General features: G+C 43.5%; 1 protein-coding gene across 16 annotated transcripts; it reads right to left on the reverse strand.

The window, feature by feature from the left end:
* LOC101152401 (zinc finger protein 320) lies at positions 1-18,768 on the reverse strand. 16 transcript variants are annotated; one of them, XR_010132050.1, is made up of 6 exons: positions 18,529-18,681; positions 16,344-16,441; positions 12,846-12,927; positions 10,442-10,568; positions 1,729-4,264; positions 1-167 (listed from the first exon to the last, which is right to left on the reverse strand). XR_010132050.1 is itself a non-coding variant. In XM_063701611.1 (5 exons), the coding sequence occupies exons 3-5, from the start codon at positions 12,858-12,860 to the stop codon at positions 2,877-2,879; spliced, it is 1,530 nt and encodes a 509-aa protein (XP_063557681.1). In that variant the 5' UTR covers positions 12,861-12,927; positions 16,344-16,441; positions 18,519-18,674; the 3' UTR covers positions 1-2,876. The 16 variants fall into 16 exon arrangements, 8 of the variants coding, with proteins under 8 accessions (XP_063557681.1, XP_063557680.1, XP_030860508.1 ...); XR_010132049.1 differs by having other exon boundaries at positions 1-637; positions 2,552-4,264; positions 18,529-18,649; XR_008673951.2 differs by lacking the exon at positions 16,344-16,441 and having other exon boundaries at positions 18,656-18,768.
* Between the last annotated feature and the right edge of the window lie 5,760 nt (positions 18,769-24,528).

A 24,528-nucleotide genomic window follows, 5' to 3' on the forward strand; every position in this document is an offset into this window, starting at 1 on the left:
TTTTCTCTTTGGCTTACTAATTTTTATTTTCCTTTCACAAGCTTGTGACAGCCATAATGCTTTGACACTCTGATACTGTTTTATATAGATTTTTCCACAACAGTAAAGTCCAAGGGTCTGTCATGAACCGGGTTAGAGAAGATGAGAAAATTTTCAGAAGACTCCATCTAAAAAAACAAAACAAACAAAACATAATTTAAAATACAGAATTAAGTCATTTGACTTTTTTTAAATGAAAAGTCTCACATATTTATTACTGAACCAAGCCAACAAATGTGTTCATAACAGATCCAGAGAGAAAAAATACATTCTCAATAAAACATGTCCAACTCTCCAGATAGTGGTGACATTTTCAGCTTGATATGGTAACGTGACTGAATCTTCAGACAGCATGAATATGTGTGCCATCTCATGTGCAATTCCTTATAGATCCAGCTTGGCTCTTCTCCAATGTCTTCTTTGACAGTTGTACCTATAAAACTGATGTGGATGGTCTGCCTGCCACTCTGTGCATCACTTTCTTTTTTTTTTTTTTTTTTTCTTTTGAGATGGAGTCTCGCCCTGTCGCCCAGGCTGGAGTGCAGTAGCATGATCTCTGCTCATGGCAAGCTCCACCTCCTGGGTTCATGCCATTCTCCTGCCTCAGCCTCCTGAGTATCTGGGACTACAGGCCCCCACAACGACGCCTGGCTAATTTTTTGTATTTTTAGTAGAGACGGGGTTTCACCGTGGTAGCCAGGATGTTCTCGATCTCCTGACCTCGTGATGCTCTTGCCTCGGCCTCCCAAAGTGCTGGGATTACAGGTGTGAGCCACCACACCTGTCCTGTGCATCACTTTCAACATCATCTTGTCCCAACTTAAAATAAGTTTTCCATTTACAAACTGGTGATTTATTTTGGGAATCGTCCCCATAACCTTTTCATAAAGCATCAATGATTTCATTGTCCCTCTATCCAAACTTTACCAGATTCATTTTTTGATACACTATCTGTCTCTGTCACCCATGCTGGAGTACAATGGCATGATCATGGCTCCCTGCAGCCTCGAACTCCTAGGCTCAAGCCATCCTCCCACTGCAGACTCCACAGAAGCTGAACCAGCAGACATGTGCCACGATGCCCAGCTAATTTATGTATTTTTTGTAGAGAAGGTGGTTTCACCATTCTGCCCAGGCTGGTCTTGAGTACCGGGGCCCACATGACCCAACTGTCTCAGCCTCTGAAAGTGCTGGGATTACAGGCCTGAGCCACAGCATCTGGTCTCATTGCAAATTTGATATTTCTTCTTGTTTCAGTTTTAGCAGAATTTACATTGCCTTGATTGAGTCTCTTTTCAAACTCATGTCTTACCCTTCTGAGTGCCTCAAACCAAACCCTGTTCAGACATGTTATAATGGATTTGTACCAGTTTATCTTGGTGCAAAAAATGTGATATCATGCACAATTTTCTCATAATACGTATTTTTCCATGAACTTCCTGAAGACCCCTTGTACTAGCGAACTGTATTCAAGAGGTTATAAAAAGGATTGTTGATATGCAAGTGCCACTTATTTCTGGGATGCAAAATGGTTCAACATGGTCAAGCAAATCAATGTGATATACCACTTGAACATAATGAAAGATGAAAACCACATCATCTCAATACATGTAGAAAAAGCATTTCACAAAATTCAACATCCAGTCATCATGGAAATCCTAAACAAAATAGAAAGAGAAGGAAATTTACCTCAACAATACAAAGACCATCCATGAAATGACCACAGCAGAAATAACCAATCAGGGAAAATGGAATGCTTTTCCTGTAGGATCTCACATGATGCAAGACTGCTCTCACCCCTTCTATTCAATCAATACTGGCTGTCCTAGCTAGAGCAATGAAATAGCAAAAGAAATCAAACTCATCCAAATCAGAAAGAAAGAAGTAAAACTCTATTTCTTTGTAGATGACATGATCTTCTGTGTAGAAAATCACAAAGAGTCAACCAAAATGCAACTGGAACTAATAAACATATGCAGTGGATTTGCAGAATAGAATAACAGCACCAAAAATTAGTTGAATTTCCATACATTAACAATAAACAATTTAAAATGAAAATTAAAAAAACACTTTCATTTGCTAAAGAACTTAAAGTAAGAAATACTTAGGAATAAATGAAAAAAGTTGAGAAGTTTCTACCTTCAAATCTACAAACATTGATCAAAGTAATTAAAAACGTGCAAATAAGAGATACAAGCCATATTGAATGGAATAATATTGCTAAATGATTATATAACCGAATGTGATGTAGATTCAACACAATACCCAGATAAATTTCTATAACTTTTTGTTAAAGAAACAAAAAACAGGCCAGGTGTGGTGGCTCACACCTGTAATCTCAGCACTTTGGCAGGTGGAGGCAGGTGGATTTTAAGGACAGAAGATCGAGACCATCCTAGCTAACACGGTGAAACCCAGTCTCTACTAAAAATACAAAAAATTACCCAGGCATGGTGGCACACACCTGTAGTCCCAGCTACTCAGGAGACTGAGGCAGGAGAATTGCATGAACCTGGGAGGTGAATGTTGCAGTGAACCGAGATCACATCACTGCACTCCAACATGGGCGACAGAGCAAGATTCCATCTTAAAAATAAATAAATAAATAAAAGAACATACAGGCTGGGAAAAGTGGCTCCCGTCTGTTGGCCAGGCTGGTCTCAAATTCATGACCTCAAGTGACCTACCTGTCTTGGCCTCTCAAAGTGCTGGGATTACAGGTGTGAGACACCACGCCTGGCCCAATCCTCTTAACATAAACAGTTTAATGTCGATTAATGCTTGAAATCAATGTTAAGTCAACTCAAACTCAGGTCAATGCTGATTTGACTCTAATGTCAATTAATGCTTGATGGTTTGCTATACTCATTGCACTTGAAACAATTGTCTCCAAAAGGAATTTTCTGATGTTCTGCAAGGAGTGACCTCAGACTAAAGACCTTGCCACACTGATGACATTTGTAAGATTTCTGTCCAGTATGGATTCTCTGATGCCTAATAAGGTGTGAAGGTGAATTAAAGGCTTTACCACAATCACCACACTTGTGAGGTTTCTCTCCTGTATGAATCCTCCTATGTCTTTCAAGGTGTGATTTGCGAATGTAAACTTTGTCACATTCTTCACATTCGTAAAGTTTCTCTCCAGTATGAAGTTTTTGATGACATGCAACGTATGCTTTTGTACTAAAAACCTTGCCACATTCATTACATGTGTAAGGTCTCTCTCCAGTATGAACTCTCTGATGTTCTGCAAGGCGTGAATCACTCCGGAAAGCCTTGTCACAAACCTTACATTTGTATGGTTTCTCTCCAGTATGAATCCTCCTATGTCTTTCAAGATGTGATTTGCGACTGAAAACTTTGTCGCATTCTTCACATCTGTAAGGTTTCTCTCCAGTGTGAACTCTACGATGTCCTGCAAGAGTTGCTCGTTGCTTAAAAACCTTGCCACATTCATTACACTTATAGGGTTTCTCTGCAGTATGAACTGCCTTATGAATTACGAGGACTGAATTTCGAGCGAAGGTCTTGCCACACTCATTACATTTGTAAGGTTTCTCTCCAGTATGCAGTCTATGATGGTACACAAGGTGTGATGTCTGACTAAAGGTCTTGCCACACTCATTACACTTATAAGGTTTCTCTCCAGTATGACTTCTATGATGACATGCAAGGGTTGCTTTTTGATCAAAAACCTTGCCACATTCATTACATGTGTAATGTTTGTCTCCCCTGTGAATTCTAGTATGTTGTGCCAGGTGTGAATCATGCTTAAAAGCCTTGTCACAAACCTTACATTTGTATGGTTTCTCTCCAGTATGAATTATCCTATGTATTTCAAGATGTGATTTGCAACTGAAAACTTTCTCACATTCTTCACATTTGTAAGGTTTCTCTCCAGTATGAATTCTCCTATGTCTTCGCAAATGCAAATGAAATCTTGATTCAAGCTGACCTTTAATAGGCTTGTTTCCAGCATGCCTTTTATCATATCGGTCTGTACTACTAGTCAACTTTTTTATTTCTGTCATGGGTGCTTCATGGTCATTTGTTTCATCTTCTTGCCACTGAAACACAAAGTCATGAATGTCTTTCTCAATTTCCTGGGAGCAAAATGCTCCAATGTGATAACTTGCTTGTCTTTGCAATGTCCCTGTGTGGATCACTTCTGTATTGCCTTGCCCTGTTGATGACAATGTCCTCATCATGCATTTGGAAGAGATATCTACAAAATATAAACACCAATAGGTTTCCAATTAAGTACAGATGGTATAAAACACTGAAATGTATAAATATCACACACACACAAAAATACTTATTTTAAACTTCCCAAACATGAGCTTCAAAGTTTAGGAACACAAAACGAGTAAGATTCTTTAATAAATAAAGGCCAATTACATGTACTTCACATCATTTTTACAGAAGCCTATTCCCAATATCATGACAACACACTGACAGGGCACAAACACGCATAAGCCTAAAGTAAGGAGTATTTTTCCACTTTAATCCTAAGGGGTATCACACAGTGCAAAAAATATATCACTGTCACATCAAAGAAGAGAAAAATATGTATTCTTCATATACACAGTATATTTAGTATACACAAATAAATGTTAAAAAACCAGACAATGTACTATATTGGTAAATAATCCACAACAAGCTCTTGTAAGGATAATCAAAATCAATGGAAATTCTGTATTATCAAACAATCATAGCACTGAGAAGATAAGATTACAAAAATTAGCCAGATGTGGTGGCCCACCCTGTCGTCCCAGCTACTCGGGAGGCTTAGGCGCAAGAATTGATTTAAGCCAAGATGCAAAGTTTGCAGTGAGCCCACATCGCACCACTGCACTCCAGCCTGGGTGACAAAGCGAGACTCTGTCTCAGAAAACAAAAAAAGGCAGGGGGTGGTGGCTCGCACCTGTGATCCCAGTACTTTGGGAGCAGAGGCAGGCACATCGCCTCAGGTTAGGAGTTCGACCAACCTGGCCAACATGGCGAAGCCGTGTCTCTGCTAAAAATAGAAAATGTAGCCGGGCATGGTCATGGGCAGCTGTAATCCCAGCTAGTTGAAAGGATGAGGCAAGAAAATCACTTGAACTCGGGAGGCAAAGATTGTGGTGAGCTGAGATCACACCATTGCACTCCACCTTGGGCGACAGAGTGAGACTCCGTCTCAAAAAAAAAGAAAATGTTAATACCATATTTTTCTGAATAACTGTTACAAAATTACCTATATCCATGTGGAACAGGCATGTTGTAACTTAAAAAAAAAAAATTTGTATTTTTATTTTTTTGAGATGGAGTCTCACTCTGTCACCCAGGCTGGAGTGAAATGGCATAATCTTGGTTCACTGCAACCTCCGCCTCCTGGGTTGAAGCGAGTCTCTTGCCTCAGCTTCCCGAGCACCTGCGATTACAGGCGCACACCACTATGCCCAGCTAATTTTTATACTTTTAATAGAGATGGGGTTTCACCATGTTGGCCAGGCTAGTCTCGAACTCCTGTGAACTACTGTGATCTCGAACTCAGGTGATCCACACTTCTCGGCCTCTCAAAGTCCTGGGATTACAGGCAGGACCCACTGTGCCCAGCGGCAGTTTGTGACATTAACGAAGGGAGTGTGTCAGTTATATTGAATACCACATACCAAAAACTCATAAAAGGAAGAAAATAATAAGTCAATTTATATTGCCTGCAGAATTCTAAACAATTCCCTCTTAGGAAAAAGGCCATAACTTGTAGTTACCACCCGTGCACAACATAAGAACTGAAATACATGTTAAAATCACTACCTTGTGAAGTATGAGGTGAAGAAAATACACAGAATTATAAGGAATAAGAATTGACTAATGGCCGGCCACGGTGGCACATACCTGTAATCCCAGCATTTTGGTAGGCTGAGTCGGGTGGATCATGAGGTCAGGAGTTTGAGACCAGCCTGGAACAAATGGTAAAACCCCATCTCTATTAAAAATACAAAAAAAATTAGCTGGACGTGGTGGCAGGTGCATGTAATCCCAGCTACTTGGGAGTCTGAGGCAGGAATCATTTGAACCTGGGAGGCTGAGGTTGCAGTGAGCCAAGATAGTGCCACTGCACTCTAGCCTGGGCAACAAGATGAGATTCCATCTCAAAAAAAAATAAGATAAATAACTACTTCTCAAATAAGCTTTGGTAGATGTGGTATTCTCTGACAGGATGTTCCTGCAGATGCAGACTTCGAGAGAATTTAGTCATGGGTGTTGAACCCTCATGAATAGAACTAGTGCATTTATAGAGACATTAAAGAGCTCATTGCCTGTTCCTCTTTCTACCATATTGGGACATGGCAGGAAGACGGCTGGGCTAAACCATGAAGAAGCCTCTCACCAGGAACCAATTTGGCTGGCACCTTGCTCTTGGATTTCCCACTTTCCAAATTCATGAGAAATAAATTTCTGTGTCTTAAGCTTCCCAGTTTAAGCTACTTCCTTTTTCGTTTATTCTTCAGATCAAGTCACGCTCTTATCACCCAGGCTAGAGTGTACTGGCAGGATTCCCCTACCTCAACTGATTCTCCCTCCTCAGCCCAGAGTCTCACTCTGTTGCCCGGGCTGGAGTGCAGTGGCATGATCTCAGCTCCCTGCAACCTCCACCTCATGGGTTCAAGTGATTCTCCTGCCTCAGCCTCCCAAGTAGCTGGGATTATAGGTGCAAGTCACCATACACAGCTGGTTTTTGTGGTTTTAGTAGAGATGGGGTTTTACCATATTGGCCAGGCTTGTCTTGAACTCCTGACCTCAAGTGATCAACCTGTCTCAGCCTCCCAAAGTGCTGGGATTTTAGGTGTGAGCCACTGCGCCTGGCCCATTTTTGGCATTTAGTACATTCCAGGTTTCACCATGTTGGCCAGACTGTTTTCAAACTCCTGACCTCAAGCAATCTACCCACCTTGGTCTTTGAAAGTGCTAGGATTAGAGGCATGAGCCACCGTGGCCGGTCAATCTAAGCTATTTCTAACAGTGAAATGACAGAGAAAGGAACAGGAGCATCTCATCATCAACATCACCACAGGCTGACAAATCTTATTAAACAAAGGATGTTTAGGGTCTCTACTATAAATCTTGCAATACTTGAAGCCATCTAATAGCACTAACATGTTTTAAAAACCTTGAGACATGTAGGGCGTGGTAATCCCAGCATTTTGGGAGGATGAAGTGGGAGATTCCTGAGGTCAGGAGATCAAGACCATCCCAGCTAACAAGGTAAAACCCCATCTCTGCTAAAAAAAAAATACAAAAAAATTAGCCTGGCATGTTGGCACTCGCCTGTAGTCCCAGCTACTTGAGAGGCTGAGGCAGGAGAATCACTGGAATTTGGGAAGTGGAGGTTGCAGTGACCCAAGATCACACCACTGCACTTTAGCCTGGGTGAGAGACTGAGACTGTGTCTCAAAGAAAAAATAAATAAATGACAGAAGGCTAAAGAATAACTCCAACCCACAAACATATATAAAGTTCTCCAGTAAAGGTAAATAAAAAAAATGGGTAGGCTGGGCATGGTGGTTCATGCCTATAATCCCAGCACTTTGGGAGGGCAAGCCAGGCGGATCACCTGGGGTCAAGAGTTCGAGACCAGCCTGGACAACAAGAAGTAAACCCTGTCTCTACCAAAAATACAAAATTAGGCCAGGCGTGGTGGCTCATGCCTGTAATCCCAGCACTTTGGGAGGCTGAGGTGGGTGGATCACAAGGTCAGGAGATCGAGACCATCCTGGCTAACACAGTGAAACCCTGTCTCTACTAAAAATACAAAAAATTAGCCAGGCATAGTGGTCAGCACCTGTAGTCCCAGCTACTCAGGAGGCTGAGGCAGCAGAACTGCTTGAACCTGGGAGGTGGAGGTTGCAGTAAGCTGAGATTGCACCATTGCACTCCAGCCTGGGAAACAAGAGTGAAACTCTGTCTCAAAAAAATAAATAAATAAATAAAACAATAAAAATACAAAATTAGGTGGGTGTGGTGGTGCATGCCTGTAATCCCAGGTACTCGACAGGCTGAGGCAGGAGAATTGGTTGAACCGGGGAGGTGGAGGTTGCGGTGCCAAGATTGCAGCATTGCACTTCAGCCTCGGTGACAAGAGCAAAACTCTGTCTCATGAATACATAAATTAATTAATTAATAAAAGGACAGATACAGAAACTCACATACGTATACCTTTTCTTCATAACTAAACTTTTTTTCATATTATTAAAAATGAAAAGGTATGAAAAAACACTGTACATATATGTTAACAGAAATGCAACATACACAAAAATAACTCTGACAAAAATAAAAAAAGTTCTACTGGAGAAGAAGTAGTTTTGGTAGGTTATGGAATTTTTTTATTTTTATTTTTATTTTTTTGACATGGAGTCTCACTCTATCTCCCAGGCTGGAGTGCAATGGTGCGATCTTGGCTCACTGCAACCTCCACCTCCCGGGTTCAAGTGACTTTCCTGCCTGAGCCTCCTGAGTAGCTGGGATTACAGCTGCCCACCACTGTGCCTGGCTAATTTTTGTAAATTTAGTACAGATGAAGTTTCATCATGCTACCCAGGCTGGTTCTGAACTCCTGACCTCAGGCGATCTGCCCACCTCAGCATCCCAGTGCTGGAATAACAGGTGTCAGCCACTGCACCTGGCCAGGTTATGGAAATTTTAAGCTTCATTATTGTGCTATAAGTTTAAGATGTTTAACATACCTGCAACAATAACCTCTCCCCATATATCAATACAACGCACTTCACTTCTGCATACTGAATGGAATGGACACTAATGTGGTTGTTATATTCACACTGGAATCATGTTTAAACCACTTATGTTTACTAAGAACTAAAAGACAAAACTATTTAAAATAATAACAACGGTTGGGCATGGCGGCTCGCGCCTGTAATCCCAGCATTTTGGGAAGCCGAAGCAGGTGAATCACTTGAGATAAGGAGTTTGAGACCAGCCTGACCAACATGGTGAAACCCCATCTCTACTAAAAACACAAAGTGAGCTGGGCATGGTGGTGAGCGCCTGCAGTCCCAGCCTCCAAGAAAGGTGGGGCACAAAAATCCTTTGAGCCTGAAAGGCAGAGGCTGCAGTTAGCCAAGATCGTTCCACTGCACTGTAGCCTGGATGAAAGAGTGAAACTATCAAAAGAAAAAGAAAGAAAAGAAGAAGGAAAGAAAGAAAGAAAGAAAAGAAAGAAGGAAGGAAGGAAGGAAGGAAAGAAAGAAAAGAAAAGAAAAGAAAAGAAAAGAAAAGAAAAGAAAAGAAAAGAAAACAAAAGAAAAGAAAAGAAGTAAATAAGGAAAGAGCAGAGGGATAAGTGAGGGCAAAGAAAGATGTCCCTTCAGAGATCTCAGGATTGAAACTTTTCTTTTGCCACAGAATTCTCCCACTTGCAGAGAGTTTCCCCACACACTATTTGAAGGTGGAGCTTCCACTCTGCCCATCTGAGCTCTTACCTGCGTTTACACCTGTAATATATTCCCACCCATCTGGACTTTTTTGTTATTTTCACTTCACTCTCCACAGTCCAGGGCTCTTTCCCTTGCTCCAACATGGAGATAACAGGTCAGAAAGAGACTCGTGCTTATAAAAAGAAAGGACCATGATGTGCTGGAGCTTTTCTAGAGTCCCAGCCCTATATTTCTGTAGGAAAGAAGACATTACAGGTGGATCTAGGAAAATATTTCACAAATTCCTCCACTGACTGCCTCATTCTGAATGCTGTTGGAGCACTGTAATATGTAATATGTGGACATCGAGCTCTCTTCCAAGAACTAATGAGTTGAAAGCACAGGAGAAGGAAACAGGGAACTGGATATGTTTAAAGTCTGCCATAAGGTTTTGTTTTTGTTTTTTGAGACAGTGTTGCTCTGTCGTCTGGGCTGGAGTGCAGCGGTGTGTTCTCGGCTCACTGCAACCTTGGCCTCCTGGGTTCAAGCAATTCTCTTTCCTCAGCCTTTCTAGGAGCTGGGATTACAGGCATGCACCACGACGTCTGGCTAATTTTTGTATTTTTAGTAGAGACAGGGTTTCACCATGTTGGCCAGGCTGGTCTCAAACTCCTGACCTGAAGTGATCCACACACCTCAGTCTCCCAAGGTTCTGGGATGACAGGCATGAACCACCATGCCCAGCTTGCCATAAGGTTTTATGCCTACTTTAGTTCTGGAACCCATATTGAGGTATCATGAAGAACGCAGAACATCTAAACAAAGGGGACAGTGAAAGTCCAGATGCTACATCATGAAGCTTTTCATTTCAAAATCAATACAGCTTCCATTTTAGTCAAGCAAGGATGCAACTCCCAAGAGAAACAAGAGAAAATACAAAGATCCACAAGGGCACATCCCCACTTCTGGAGGGAAGTTATCCTCACCCAGGGAGACCAGGTTCCTATAATTCTCCAGCATCACGTCTCTGTATAGAGTCCTCTGAGCAGGGCCCAGGCATTTCCACTCCTCCTGAGAGAATTCTATGGCCACATCCCTGAATGTCAACAGACCCTGAAATGAAAACACATTTTAAGCAAATGGTTATGGGAGGAGTTCTTATCTTTACAGAAAATGAGAAGAGGAGAGAGGGGAAAGCAAGGATTTAATTGTAGTGAATGTTCAGACAAATCCAAGTAAGGGATTTTTCACCACATGATGTCTTCCCAGCCATGTTTGATTACAGTTTTTGAGGAGACCATAACATTCTCTCAGTAGGAATTTCTTATGCTTGTAAACAATACAAGAAATAAATAAAAAATCAATGCAGAGTTCCTGTTACAGAGATGCTTGAAACTTTTATGGACACACCAAGTGACATTCAGTATCTCGATGCTACACAGCACGAGTGACGTCTTCAAAGATGACAATGTCCACAGTTAAAGATCAGCTGGGCGCAGTGACATATGCCTGTAATCCCAGCTACATGGGAGGCTGAGGCAGGAGAATGGCTTGATCCTGGGAGGCAGAGGTTGCCATGATCCCAGATTGCATCACTGTACTCCAGCCTGGGCAACAGAAACTCCGTCTCAAAAAAGACAAAAAAAAATTAGCCGGGCGTGGTGGCAGGCACCTGTGGTCCCAACTACTTGGAAGGCTGAGGTGGGAGGATGGCTCGACCCTGAGGGTGGAGGTTTCAGTGAGCTACGATCACACTAGGGCGCTCCAGCCTGGGCAACAAAGCGAGACCCCGTCTCAAAATAAAATAAAATACATGAAAGTAAAATTACACAAAGCACAAAAATCCATTTTGTAAATGTTCACAAAATAATAAAACCTACACAGACTGAAAAAAAACTAGATGTTAATACAAAGGGTTGTCATTTGTCCCAGATTTTCAAAATATATACGTGTGTGTACATATGTATGTATGTATAAATGTGTGTGTATGTGTGCGGGGATGTGTATGCATATACATATATAGGTTTTACAAATATAAAAAGTAGCAAGTTTTGCCGGGTACAGTGGCTCATGTCTGTAATCCTAACACTTTGGGAGGCTGAGGCGGGTGGATCATGAGGTCAGCAGTTTGAGACCAGCCTGGCCAACATGGTGAAACCACATCTTTACTAAAAATACAAAAATTAGCTGGGCGTGGTGGCACGCACATGGAGTCCCAGCTACTGGGGAAGCTGAGGCAGGAGAATTACTTGAACCTGGGAGGCGGAGGTTGCAGTGAGCCGAGAAATCACCATTGCACTCCAGCCTGGTGACAGAGTGAGACTCCGTCTCAAAAAAAAAAGAAAAAAAAAGGTAGCAAGTTTTGTTTAACTGAAGAGGAATCTCATCTTGCTGGAAAAGGATACTTTGGCAGCTGCTGGTGGGTGGAATCTCATCAGATCTAGGGAAACAGGAAATGCCCCATCCTAGATGAATCAATTACCCTTTTAACTGCCTGGCCTGGAGGACAGAGAATGACTTGAATTCGGGAGGCAGAGGGTGCAGTAAGCCAAGATCATGCCACTGTACTCCAGCCTGGGTGACAGAGCAAGACTCCGTTTCAGAAAAAATAATAATAATAGTTATAGGTGGAATAAGAATATGGCTTTATCCTCTAGGATAAAAAAGAAGTACCGCTGCCATATTTGAGAAAAATGGTAACCAGTTTTACCACAAACACCTGTTTCACAAGCCTCTCCACAGGAACACCACAGTCTCCATGAGCTTAATGTGCTAAGAATGGTTGAATGAATCTCCTGCTATTATTTAGGTTGATTTCATATTCTTAAAATAATGATAGGATCATTCTTGTATCATTCATATCTATGTATGAAGTTTCCATTCTAATTAGTAAGATTTTTTGAGTCGGAAACACAGTAACTCACTCAATTACCTAAAAATGTACTATAATGTCAGGCAGAAAAGATTTCCTATTATTGGTCTCCTTTTCTAGAATTTACCACGTACTTTGTGCACATTAATACGTGACTTCCATTGGCAGCTGCTCTAATCCTGGTCCACAGTGAGCTGACAGTGCATCCAGATGTGGCCCCTGAACAATCCCTGCTACCCAACAGCATTGACACCATGGGACCCTCACCCCATCTCCATCCATGTCTGGGTGTGAGCCCTTCCCAGGACCATGCCCAGTGCAGCCTCTTCCCAACTTCATGTCACTTGGTCACAAGAGATAAAATCTAAGTGAGATAAGAGGGACTGAGGGAAGGCATGGGTGATTGTGAGCAAACCTGTCAGGCAGGATGCTTCAGACTAAGAGAAGATTCCCAACTCCAGGCGCCAGCGTTTCTGAAAGGAAGGAGACAGAACAATCCACCGAGAATATCATCTCACCTGAGAAAGAGCCATCCCTGACTCCTTTGCTTTCCTCTTCTGGGTTTCTTCCTCAGGTACCAAGAGTCTTTAGAAGTCAATCCTAAATGTTAGAAATATGTTGTTTATCACTCAGAATCAACACACCCCTTCCCCATAACACAATGACACATACAAAGGAGACCTCATCCTGGGAAATATGGTCCCCTCTGCTGCCCACTGCCCCAGGGACGATAAACTCCTACAGGAAAACTCCCACTACCCTACTGAAGGAGTCTACACACACGCTGCAGCAGTGGGGAGCTGGGCTGGGATGAGCTGCCCTTCAGGGCACAGACTCAGACCTAACCAAACCCCACACAGAGGCTGGGTGTGGTGGCTCACGCCCGTCACCCCAGCACTCTAGGAGGCCGAGGTGGGTAGATCACTTGAGCTCAGGAGTTTGTGACTAGCCTAGGCAACATGGTGAAACCCCATCTCTACAAAAATACAAAAAGTTAGGAAGGTATGGTGGCACACTTCTGTGTGTCTGTGGTCCCAGCTACTTAGGGAGCTGAGGTGAGAGGATCACTTGTGCTCAGGAGTTCGAGACCAGCCTGGCCAACATGGTAAAACCCTGTCCCTACTAAAAATACAAAAATTGAGCCAGGCGCGGTGGCTCATGCCTGTAATACTAGCACTCTGGAAGGCTGAGGTGGGTGGATTACTTGAGGTCAGGAGTTCGAGACCAACCTGGCCAACACGGTGAAACCCCGTCTCTACTAAAAATACACAAATTACCTGGGCTCCATCTCCACAACTCATTTAACCTCTTGCTGCTCCTTCTCCCCAATCTTTAGATCATCCTCAATCTCTATAGATTTCCACCTCTTCTCCCATCTCTGCGCATCCTCTGCTCTCCCTGTTAAATTCTCTCTTCCTTGTTATACCCCCCTGGCCCCACTCTCTGGCACCCCAGATCCCCAGGTGTCCTCCCTGCTGTGCTTCTCCCTCTGTTCTCCTTGCCACCAGCACCACCCTGCTGTCTGCCCTGGCTCCAAATCCCTCCTCCTCTCCCTCACCCTGATGAGCCTCCCTCTTTGCTGCCCCTCTCCCTACCTTGCTGTCCTTCCTCTCTCTGTACATCTAGCTTTTCTCTACATTTCTCTAGTTGCTTTTCTCCTCCTGCTTTCTTTTTTTTTTTTCTTTCACTTTTGCTGTCTCTTGGCAAATCCCTCACCCATTTTCTACGTTGCCATCTGTTATGGGCCTTTCTCATTCTTCTTTTCTCTGTCTCAGGTTTTTTACTGCTCTCTCTCTGTCTCCTGATCCCTTTGGCCCACATAATCACAGGAGGGTTGTACACCTGCATGTCAGAGGAGCCCATTTTCCAGGGGCTGGTGCTGGGCAGGGAAGAACACCTTGTGTCACTGTACAGGCCCCAGGCACCTCCCCAATGCAGGCCTGGGCAACAGAGCAAGACTTTCTCAAAAAAAATAAATAATAAAATAATTATATATATATATATATATACTGCAAATGCTGTGTTTTCTACATAAATCATGGGCTTGGCCACACGCATTACCTCATGCCTGTAATCCCAGCACTTTGGGAGGGTGAGGCGGGTGGATCATGAGATCAAGAGGTTGAGACAATTTTGGCCAACATGGTGAAACCCCCTCTCTACTACAAGTACAAAATTAGCTGGGCTTCTTGGCACGCCCCTGTTGTCCCAGCTACTTGGGAGGCTGAGGCAAAACAATCACTTGAACTCGGGAGTCAGAAGTTGCAGTGAGCTGAGATGGCACCACTGCACTCCAGCCTGTCGACAAAGTGAGACTCTGTCTCAAAAAAAAAATCATGGGCTTATCCATTAATGCACTTCTGCACATACTTCAAATTACAACCACACACACTTAAATTAGCTTGCGTTCAGAAGGTATAAGCAAAAACCTGGAGAGGACACAACCAAAGCTACTCATGAGGCTGAGGTGGGAGGATTGCTTGAGCCTGGAGAGCAGAGGTTGAAGTGAACCAAGATCGCACAACTGCCCTCCAGCCTGGGGGACACAGTGAAACCCCATCACCTCCACCCCCCAAAAAGCTGGAAGCTCATTGAATTAAGACACAACTTCAAGAAATCATAAAAGCAATGCATGAAGAAAATGAGAAGGACAACGAACATACAGAAATTATGACAAACTACACAGAAACTCTCGGGATAAAAATACAGTAACTAAATGGAAAAACTCAATACATGGGTTCAAAATCAGAATTCATTATGTAAATTAAAAACTAGTAAAGAGGGGACAGGCAAGGTGGCTCACACCTGTAATCCCAGGACTCTGGGAGGCCGAGGTGGGCGGATCACTTGAGGTCAAGAGTTCAGAGAACAGTGTGGCCAATATGGTGAAACCTTGTCTCTACTAAAAATACAAAATTTAGCTGGGTGTGGTGGCTGGCTCCTGTAGTCCCAGGTACTCTGGAGGCTGAGTCAAGAGAAGCACTTGAACATGGAAGGCAGAGGTTGCAGTGAGCCGGATTGCCCCACTGTACTCCAGCCTGGGTGACAGAGCAAGACTGTCTCAAAAAAAAAAAAAAAAAAAGAAAGAAAGAAAATTCCAGGACTATCTTTTACACACCTGAGCAAAACGAATGTCTCTCTCCATGTCTAAGGTTCTGACGGCATGAATCCTAAACACGTAATTATTTCCCCAGAAATATGACAGTAATACGTTCAAAATAAACACAAGTGTGAACACATAGCTATAGGTGATTAAAACACTGAAAGAGGCCAGGCGCGGTGGCTCACGCCTGTAATCCTAGCACTTTGGGAGGCCGAGGCAGGTGGATCACGAGCTCAGGAGATTGAGACCATCCTGGTCCACATGGTGAAACCTGGTTTATACTAAAAATACCAAAATTAGCCTGGCATGGTGGTGTGTGCCTGTAATCCCAGCTACTCGGGAGGCTGAGACAGGAAAATCATTGGAACCCAGGAGGCAGAGGTTGCAGTGAGCCAAGATCACACCACTGCACTCCAGCCTGGGTGACAGAGTGAGACTCCTTCTCAAACAAAACAAAACAAAACAAAAACCAAAACAACAACAACAACAACAAAACACTGAAAGAGAGGCAATGGTAGTCATAAGCTGTAAGCAAATGTTTTCTTCATGAACACATGGGCTCTGCTGGAACAAGGTTCCAAAACAATCCAGCCCATCATTCAGCATCTGCAAGGAATATTATGAACCAGAGGAACTTGAGGGAGACATTTACTTAGAAGCTCACAGCTCACCATTTTATCAGATGACATAAGGAAAGAAAATAGAATCGGCTACTTTAACCAAATTTTGATGTTAGCGTAAAGAAGAAAGGTCCTGGGGCCGGGTGTGGTGGCTCACACCTTAAATCCCAGCACTTTGGCAGGCCGAGGTGGGTGGATCACCTGAGGTTGGGAGTTTGAGACCAGCCTGACAAACATGGAGAAACCCCATCTCCACTAGAAATACAAAATTAGCTTGGAGTAGTGGCACATGCCTGTAATCCCAGCTACTCTGGAGGCTGAGGTAGGAGAATCACTTGAATACGGGAGGTAGAGGGTGTGGTGAGCCAAGATCGCGCCATTGCACTCCAGCCTGGGCAATAAGAGCAAAACTCCATCTCAAAACAAACAAACAAAATAGGTCCTTGATATCTTTATAAAGTACACATTGAAACAACCTAAAATTGGCCAGGCACGGTGGCTCACACCTGTAATCCCAGCACTTTCTGAGGCTGAGGTGGGCGGATCACCTGAGGTCAGGAGTTCAAGACCAGCCTGGCCAACGTGGTGAAACCCCGTCTCCACTAGAAATACAAAAATTAGCCAGGCGTGGTGGCAGGCGCCTGTAATCCCAGCTACTTGGGGGCTGAGGCAGGAGAAGAGCTTGAACCCAAAAGACGGAGGTTGCAGTGAGCCGAGATCGTGCCATCACACTCCAGCCTGGGGGTAGAAGGGAGACTTTGTCTCAAAAAAAAGTAAGAAAGAAAAAAAGAAACAACCTAAAATCATTTATCAGGTACTAGTAAATGCTTCCAATATATGATACAGACTAGAAAGCATGCAGTCCTCTATGTAAACTGAACACAACAAATTTCATAGAGAAACTTTTAAAATGGTTAAAAATATATACATCTAAAAATGTATATATCTAATAAAATGTAGGGTCAAAGAAGAAAATTTTGAACTCATATCATAGTTGGAAAACAATGATGTGAGCTCATAAGATTCTACCAAAGCTTATTTGAAAAGTAGTTATTTTACTTTTTTCAGACGGAGTCTCGCTCTGTCACCCCAGGCTGGAGTGCAGTGGCATGATCTCACCTCACTGCAACCTCCCCCTCCCTGTCCAAGGGATTCTGCTGCCTCAGCCTCCTGAGTAGCTGGGATTACAGGCGCCCGACATCACACCTGGCTAATTTCTCTATTTTATTCGACACGAGATTTCGCCATGTTGACTAGGCTGGTCTCGAACTCCTGACCTCAGGTGATCTGCCCGCCTTGGCCTCCCAAAGTGCTGGGATTACAGGCATGAGCCATTGCACACGGCCTTTATTTTTATTTATTTATTTTTTAATTAAGAAACAAGGCGGGCATGGTGGCTCATGCCTGTAATTCCAGCATTTTGGGAGGGCGATACAGCTGGATCGCTTGAGCCCTGGAGTTGGAGACCAGCCTGAGCAACAAGGCAAAAGCCCGTCTCTACCAAGTACACACAAATTAGCGCGGTGTGGTGGCGCGCGGCTGTGGTCCCAGCTACTCTGGAGGCTGAGGTGACAGGATAGCTTGAGCATAGGATGTTGATGATGCAGTGAGCTGTGATCCTGTCACCGCTCTCCCGCCTGGGGAACAGAGTGAGACCCCATCTCCAATAAAAAAGAATAAAAAAGAAATACCTGGGTCCTGGGTCTGGGGGCAGCGAATCTAAGGCCAATTAAGGCGAACTTTCTAAAACTAGACAAAAAGGAAAAACCCCATCTCCCCATCCGGAGTAACAAAGGATCAAAGGCCGCTCTCCCTACCGCCCTCCCCCTTCCACCACCTCTCAGAAAGGGGAAGAGCCCAGGAGTGGCCACGGCCAAGCACCGGCCACACCTTCATCTGCATAGGGCACCCATCTGCTCTGGCCTCGGGCCAATTCACCTCAGCATTTCGTTGGCCAAGGGCCAAATCCTTCATCCAGATAAGGGGTAGCCCATAGGGACCTCAAAATAAATACTTTAACCCCCCAAAACTTTCTAAACGGGGCCCTGGAGACGCTGGCTCGGGCCCACTCCCCTCTGTGGAGTGCTTTCTTGATTGCATATATTCGTTTTCCAGGAGTTGGAACTAGGTAGCAACAGGGCCCCGCACAAGGAGGGAGGTGGGGAGCGACGGCGCCTTCGGACAGGGGTGGCGTCTGCAGGATCTTAGGACCAGGCAGAGGACGCGGCCTCCCGGGAACTGGGGTTGAGTCGCGGCGCTCCTGAAGCCGACGACAGCGACGGTGGGAGGCGCCCAGGGCTGGAATCCAGCTCGCGGGTGAGGACTTGAAACAGCGCGAGGCGGGAGGACAGGTCAGGAAGGGTTTTGAGAAGGAAAATTCCGCGATAGGAGGTGTCTGCACGACCCCACTGCAGAAAGACCGAGGACGGGACCTGCCTCAGGGCCACTTTAAACTCGAAGGGACTCACGGACTCTCACCCGGACGTCTCAATTTGCTCTGGGTTGAGAAAGAGGGGCCGCAATTTCCAGGTCTGTGGGGACTCAACGCCCCGGTATAGCAGCACCACAGGACTGGGAAGCACACATAAAACAGAGCGAAACTCACGCGCTGCGGTGTGACCTTCAGTCCCTGCCATCCGCTTCCGGGTCTATGCCAATCAGCGCAGGACAGAGGCCAGGCCTGGGCGGGACCCCCGAGGAGGTAGGCGGGACCTGGACGAGGCCGGGAAGAGACGCGAAGAGGTGGGCGGGGCCTGAACGAGGCCGGGGCGGGGTTGAGAAACAAGGGGCCTGGCTAGGAGAAGAGTCCTGGGCTGTGAGGGGTTGTGGGGGCGAGAAGGGGGTGGGTCCTGAGCTTTCCTCCATCTCGCTCTCTGCGCCTTTTTTCCGGGTTTTCGAGGCGAAAGCCGCCAGTGAGGCTGGAGCAGCTCAGCAGTCATTGAAATAGTACCTCCCTGAGAAGTCAACGTGAGGCGGTCATTGGATCCAGGAAAGCTCCTTGATATTGAAATTAGTTTTAGCAATTTATGTCCAAAATCTGGAAGTTGTCAAGGGAAGGAAGGCAAACTAGAATGCGAAATACAAAGCCCTGCCTCAGCGAAACCTCTAATTTCATGCTGACGGCCCACAGGACAGAATAGAAATCCTCTCCCTTTCTATTCTCCATTCACTGGGGTGGGGGAGTCCACCCTGTGCTCAGCTCCGGAGACTTCCCTAGAGCCACCGCCTGGGGTGTGGAGCGGAGGCCTCAGGCCAGGGAGGAGTGAGGTCACCACCTCCTGCTTAAACACAGCAGGGATGCGGGCAAGGTGGCGAGTCTGGGGTCCCAGCTACTCGGGAAGCAGGGGCGGCAAGACCGCTGAGCCCGGAGGTCCAGGCCAGCCTGGGCGACAAAGTAAGACCCTCTACCCCAGAGCTCCTTCCTCCACCTCAGTAAGAAAAAAAGGGATTTTTTAAAAAAGCATTGACGTTGTAACAGTGTGTAGCAGCACTAGCGGCAGACAAAACTTCTCAGACACTGAGTTGTAGAAGGAAGGGCTTTATTCAGCTGGGAGTGTCGGCAATCTACTGCCTTGAAATCCGAGCTCCCCGAATGCACAATTTCTGTCCTTTTTAAGGGCTCACAACACTAAAGATTTCACATGAAAGGGTCATGATTGATTTGAGCAAGCAGGCGGTACGTGACAGGGGCTGCATGCACCAGTGGTCAGAGAGAAACAGAACAGAGCAGGGAGTTTTACAATGTTCTTCTATACAATGTCTGGAATCTATGAATAACATTGGGTTCTAAGCCATAAGTTGATTTTTAACTACTGGGTTTAGGCCAGGCAGGCCCAGGCCTGGTTTCGGGCCTGGCGCGGGGCTGCCTGTCTTTGGTTTTACTTTCTTGTTGTTTTTTCTTAAAACAGGTACTGAGTATAAAACAATATAAAACAATATGAGAGGGTCTCTCTCTTCCTTTATTTCTTCTTTTTGAGAGTCTCACTTTTTATTAGTGGGAGTTCTTACTCTTATTTTTTGCTACTTATGTCTTTTTGTGTAATAGATTGATAGTGATTCATATAGTACACTTGTGCTGAAGCATTTTGGTGAACTAAGGTAGCGATGAAGCTTTTTATCATTTGAAGAGGTACAGGTAGCAAACAAGAGAGCAGTAGGCAGGTTTTTATTACTATTATAACTCTTATTACAAGAGTTTTAAATCCTCCTATTGCTGGGAACTAATTTTTAAACATGGCTCCTGGATTGAGTCCATGCCACACTTGTACGGGTACATGTGTCAGTTGTGTTATATTTTTAACTATGTCTTCAACTACTTGCCTCTGATCATCTATGTGTAGACAACAATTAGTAAGGTTAAATTTTCTACACACTTTTCCTTCAGCTGCTAGCAAGTAGTCGAGAGCTAGTCTATTTTGATAGATAGCATTTCTTTTTCTTTTTTTGGTGATGGAGTCTCGCTCTGTCACCCAGGCTACAGTGCAGTGGCGCGATCTCAGCTCACTGCAAGCTCCGCCTCCCAGGTTCACGCCATTCTCCTGCCTCAGCCTCCCGAGTAGCTGGGACTACAGGCGCTGCCACCGCACCCGGCTAATTTTTTGTATTTTTAGTAGAGATGGGGTTTCACCGTGTTAGCCAGGCTGGTCTTGATCTCCTGACTTTGTGATCTGCCCGCCTCAGTCTCCCAAAGTGCTGGGATTACAGGCGTGAGCCACCGCGCCCGGTGATAGATAGCATTTCTTATCAGAGTCTCTTGCCAGGCAAGAACAGTCAAGGCTTGACCAGTTTTATTAGTAATTTTAAAACAGCTTGCAACTGTATGAATCGGTTGAGCATGTAGATGGGGGTTCGATAACCTCATGAGCTGTCTTGTGTCTAAGTGGCAGACTTACAGTATTATATAATTTTTTAGGAGGTCATTTATCATCTTTCTAATTACCTATGGCTATGTTTCATTTTTCACGGGAAGCATAGACTGGGAAGCCTAGAAGTTCACCTGTATTTATGGGCAGTAAGAGAAGAAAGATGGCTTACTGGTGCCAATTACACAGCTACCTGTCCACTGATCAGGCAGCTTAGCATAAGCTCTGTCTATGTATCTAGTATAACCTGGTGGGGGCCATCTAGTCCTGGTGGAATTCTGGGTGGGCCTAAACAGTCTGCAACTTTGGAAATTTACTGAATGGATTTCTTTTTGTGTAATTGGAACTTTACTATGTAACTGTTTTTGTGGTACTATTATACAACTTTTGCCTAAGACAACTAAGCTGCCTTACAGGATGATGAGTGAATTTTTTTCTTTCTCTAGCTATGCAATACTGTCTAATAATTGAGACTTTTAGAACTTAAAAATTGTCAGGGTGGTTCTTTTGGGCTGGGAATTCATCAGGAACTGGTTTTGTAGGAACTAATTCTCGGGCTTCCTATGGCCATTGATCTCTTGTTACAGTTCTCCTACAAACATAACATGAGGTGACTTGTAGAGACTGGGCTACATGTTCGGCTAATTGCAAAAACAAATTTTTAGTTTTTCCTGGAATCTTAGGTGCTGGCACATTTAGTTCATCATAGAAAGTCTGAAATACTGGTTCTGGAGAGCGTTTTTCAACTTCTTTTTTTATTAGGATGTTTATACTAGGATCTAGTTTTTTTTTCATCAATGCTTAATGTTACTTTTTTTTTTATTTTACTTTGGGTCTGATGGGTTTGTGATTATCAATTTTAAAAGGTTGCAGCTCCCACTCATGCAAGAGGGGCTGACTTTTCTTTTTTGCAGCTAAACAGGATCTTTTTTTAATCTTCTTTTTAAGTAGCCTAAATGACATAAGACTAGTATTGACACATCTCACATAAATATGATTCTTGACAGATATACTTATGTTTTTTTACTCTGTAACTTTTTCTTCTAATTTAGAGAACTGCATCTTATTCTATGCTGCTTACTATCAATAGTGGCACAAGCATCAAATTTTAAGGTTATATTTTTGGGGACCCCTCTTCTGTTCTAGCTATTATTTTACTTGTGTCACTTAGAAAAAGACTAGTCTTTAATTTTATTTTAAAAACTGTAATCATGGGAGGCTTAAAATGGGTTATAACACACATCAGGTTGGTTATTCCTTGGGCTACATACTTTGGATAGAATAGCATTATACAAACAAATTTCTTTTAGAATCCTGGTACACTTATAATAACTATAAAATAATAGGACTGTAGCAATCTTTTGTCTTACTTCAGTGACTTGATGTATATACTGGAAACAGTTCTTTGTCTGAGGAAGGTCAGTTGAAGTCCTTACTGTACAAGTCTAAATTTTAAGGAAAATGAGTCCTGCGATGAGTTTCTTCATGCTTCAGTCGTGCGTGGACCAGTCAGCTGCTGGGTGTGACTGCAGCAGGGCTTGTCGTCTTCTTCAGAGTCACTTTGCAGGGGTTGGCAAAGCTCCTCTTATCTACGTACAGCTCCTAGTCTACTGATGTTTAAGGGTGGTCTCAGAGGTTGGGCCCACTAGAATAAACTGAGTCCAGCACCTCTGAACAGTTATGTTTAACTGGGCTCTTTGATACTAGGAGTAAGGTGGCGGGGTTAGGGTGTTGCAAACTTCAATGGTTATGTGGGGATTTTCACAGAGCAAGCTTTGGTATCTAGTTAGTCTAGCGTTTATTAGCTAATGATGTCTTTTCTTATTTATTAAAGGGACTTTATGTTTATGTTTTGCCTAAGAGTTAGCTTATCTGCTTCTTGTGCTAACAGGGCCATTGCTGCCAGGGCCCTTGGACATGGGGGCCAGCCTTGGGAAACCTTGTCTAGTTGTTTTGAGAGATAGGCTACTGGCCTTGGCCAGGGCGTTACAGTCTGGGTTAAAACTTCAACTGCCATTTTTTTTTCTTTCTGACACATAGAGTGCAAAGAGTTTTGTCAGGTCAGGTAGCCTCAGGGCTGGGGCTGACATGAGTTTTTCTTTTTTTTTTTTCTGGTTGATGAAATACCAGGGTGAAATGGACTAAACCATAAGTGCCATTCTAGTTATTCGGCAGAGTGCCTACTGAAGGTCTACTACAATACCACCACACATCTGCTCAGGGATGAACAAGGGCTGACTGATTGATAAGCTCTTGAAAATTCTTAAGCTCACTGCATCCTTGCAGGTCTCCAAGGAATGCTAAATCTCCTCTCTGCCGTGAGATACAAGAAGTGAACTTAGTGTTGGGAGACGGAAGCTGGAAGGCCCTCGGGGGCTGATCCACAGGGACTTCGGGATATAGCAGAGAGAGCTATATGTTACTCCAGGCTGTAGAATCCTGGAAAAGAGCTACCATGCAGCCCACACCTGGTCAACTACAGGACCACCTTAGTGGAAGGGGGACAATCAGGGCCTCTGGCCTGCCAGGTGCACAAGCATAACAATTGCTTTTGTTTAATGTGCAGATGGAATATTTGATCTATTTCAACCAGGCATTTGCATCTTGGTGTGCTGTCTCAATTGCCAAAGTTTGTTTTAAGTCTTTAACTTCTATCATCCTCTAGTAAAATGAATGCTTCCTTTAGCACCGATTTTTATTAGTTTTTAGACCAAAGAAAGCTGAACACCATTTTATATTTAATAATGCTTCTTGTATGATTTTTATACCAGATAAGCTAAATTTTACTTTTATATTAGTGTGTTACTAATGTTAAATTTAATTTGAATAAAACTTTGTAGACATATTTATCTAATTTTTCATGTTTGACCATAAGGTTAGATTTTATAGACTCTTTTTAACTTTTTGTAATTTTTGTTAAAGAGCAGGTTGATGCTTTAAGAAAAAACCTGTTGCATTTTTACTTTGATGTCCATTTCACAGAAAAACCGGATGATACCTTTTTAACTTTAGCTAATATGTTTACACACAGAATTTTCTTTACAATTAATGTTTTAAAACTTGCTTAAATTTTCAAACAATAATTTTTTTAACTTTTTAATATAGGTAAAAATCCACATTCTTATGCCTCCTTATAATCTTTTTACTATAGGTATATTTTACTTTTCTTATACACCTTGTACATAAACTGTTTCTTCAGTAATACACAGGAGGCCTTATTACTTTTAAATTATACATTTTTTGCATAAAAAATTTTTTAAACAAACTTTCTTTATGTCTTTGGACTAGACTGTCTAAGGCTACCAGACTAGAAGTTACTATAATACATGCTACGCTGTTAACTTTTAGCAAACTTCACTTTTGTTGAAAACCTTGTAAGTTTGGGACTTCAATTATCCTTTGCTATTAATAAGACCTTGTTTAGTCTAAATTAACTTAGGATTGGTATAGATGGCCTCTTTTTCTCTCTGCTGGTCTTCTCTTGCCTCTGCCAGCCATTTATGCTGCTGTTCTTTTAACTACTGTGGGGGGCGGGGGGAGAGGATCTAAAACCAGGTGTAACTGTCTGTGTACGGAAACTGGTCTGGGTGCCTTGGCTTACAGGTTACCTTGTGCC

The sequence above is a fragment of the Gorilla gorilla genome, chromosome 20, assembly GCF_029281585.2.
Source record: "Gorilla gorilla gorilla isolate KB3781 chromosome 20, NHGRI_mGorGor1-v2.1_pri, whole genome shotgun sequence".
Lineage (NCBI taxonomy): Eukaryota > Metazoa > Chordata > Mammalia > Primates > Hominidae > Gorilla > Gorilla gorilla.

What these genes read in the sequence shown, in the direction of transcription:
- LOC101152401 (XM_031004648.3), bottom strand. An exon ending in TAGGAACCTGGTCTCCCTGG is followed by an intron (nt 4,265 to 10,441) that starts GTGAGGATAACT and finishes TATATTTTGTAG; the next exon opens with ATATCTCTTCCAAATGCATG.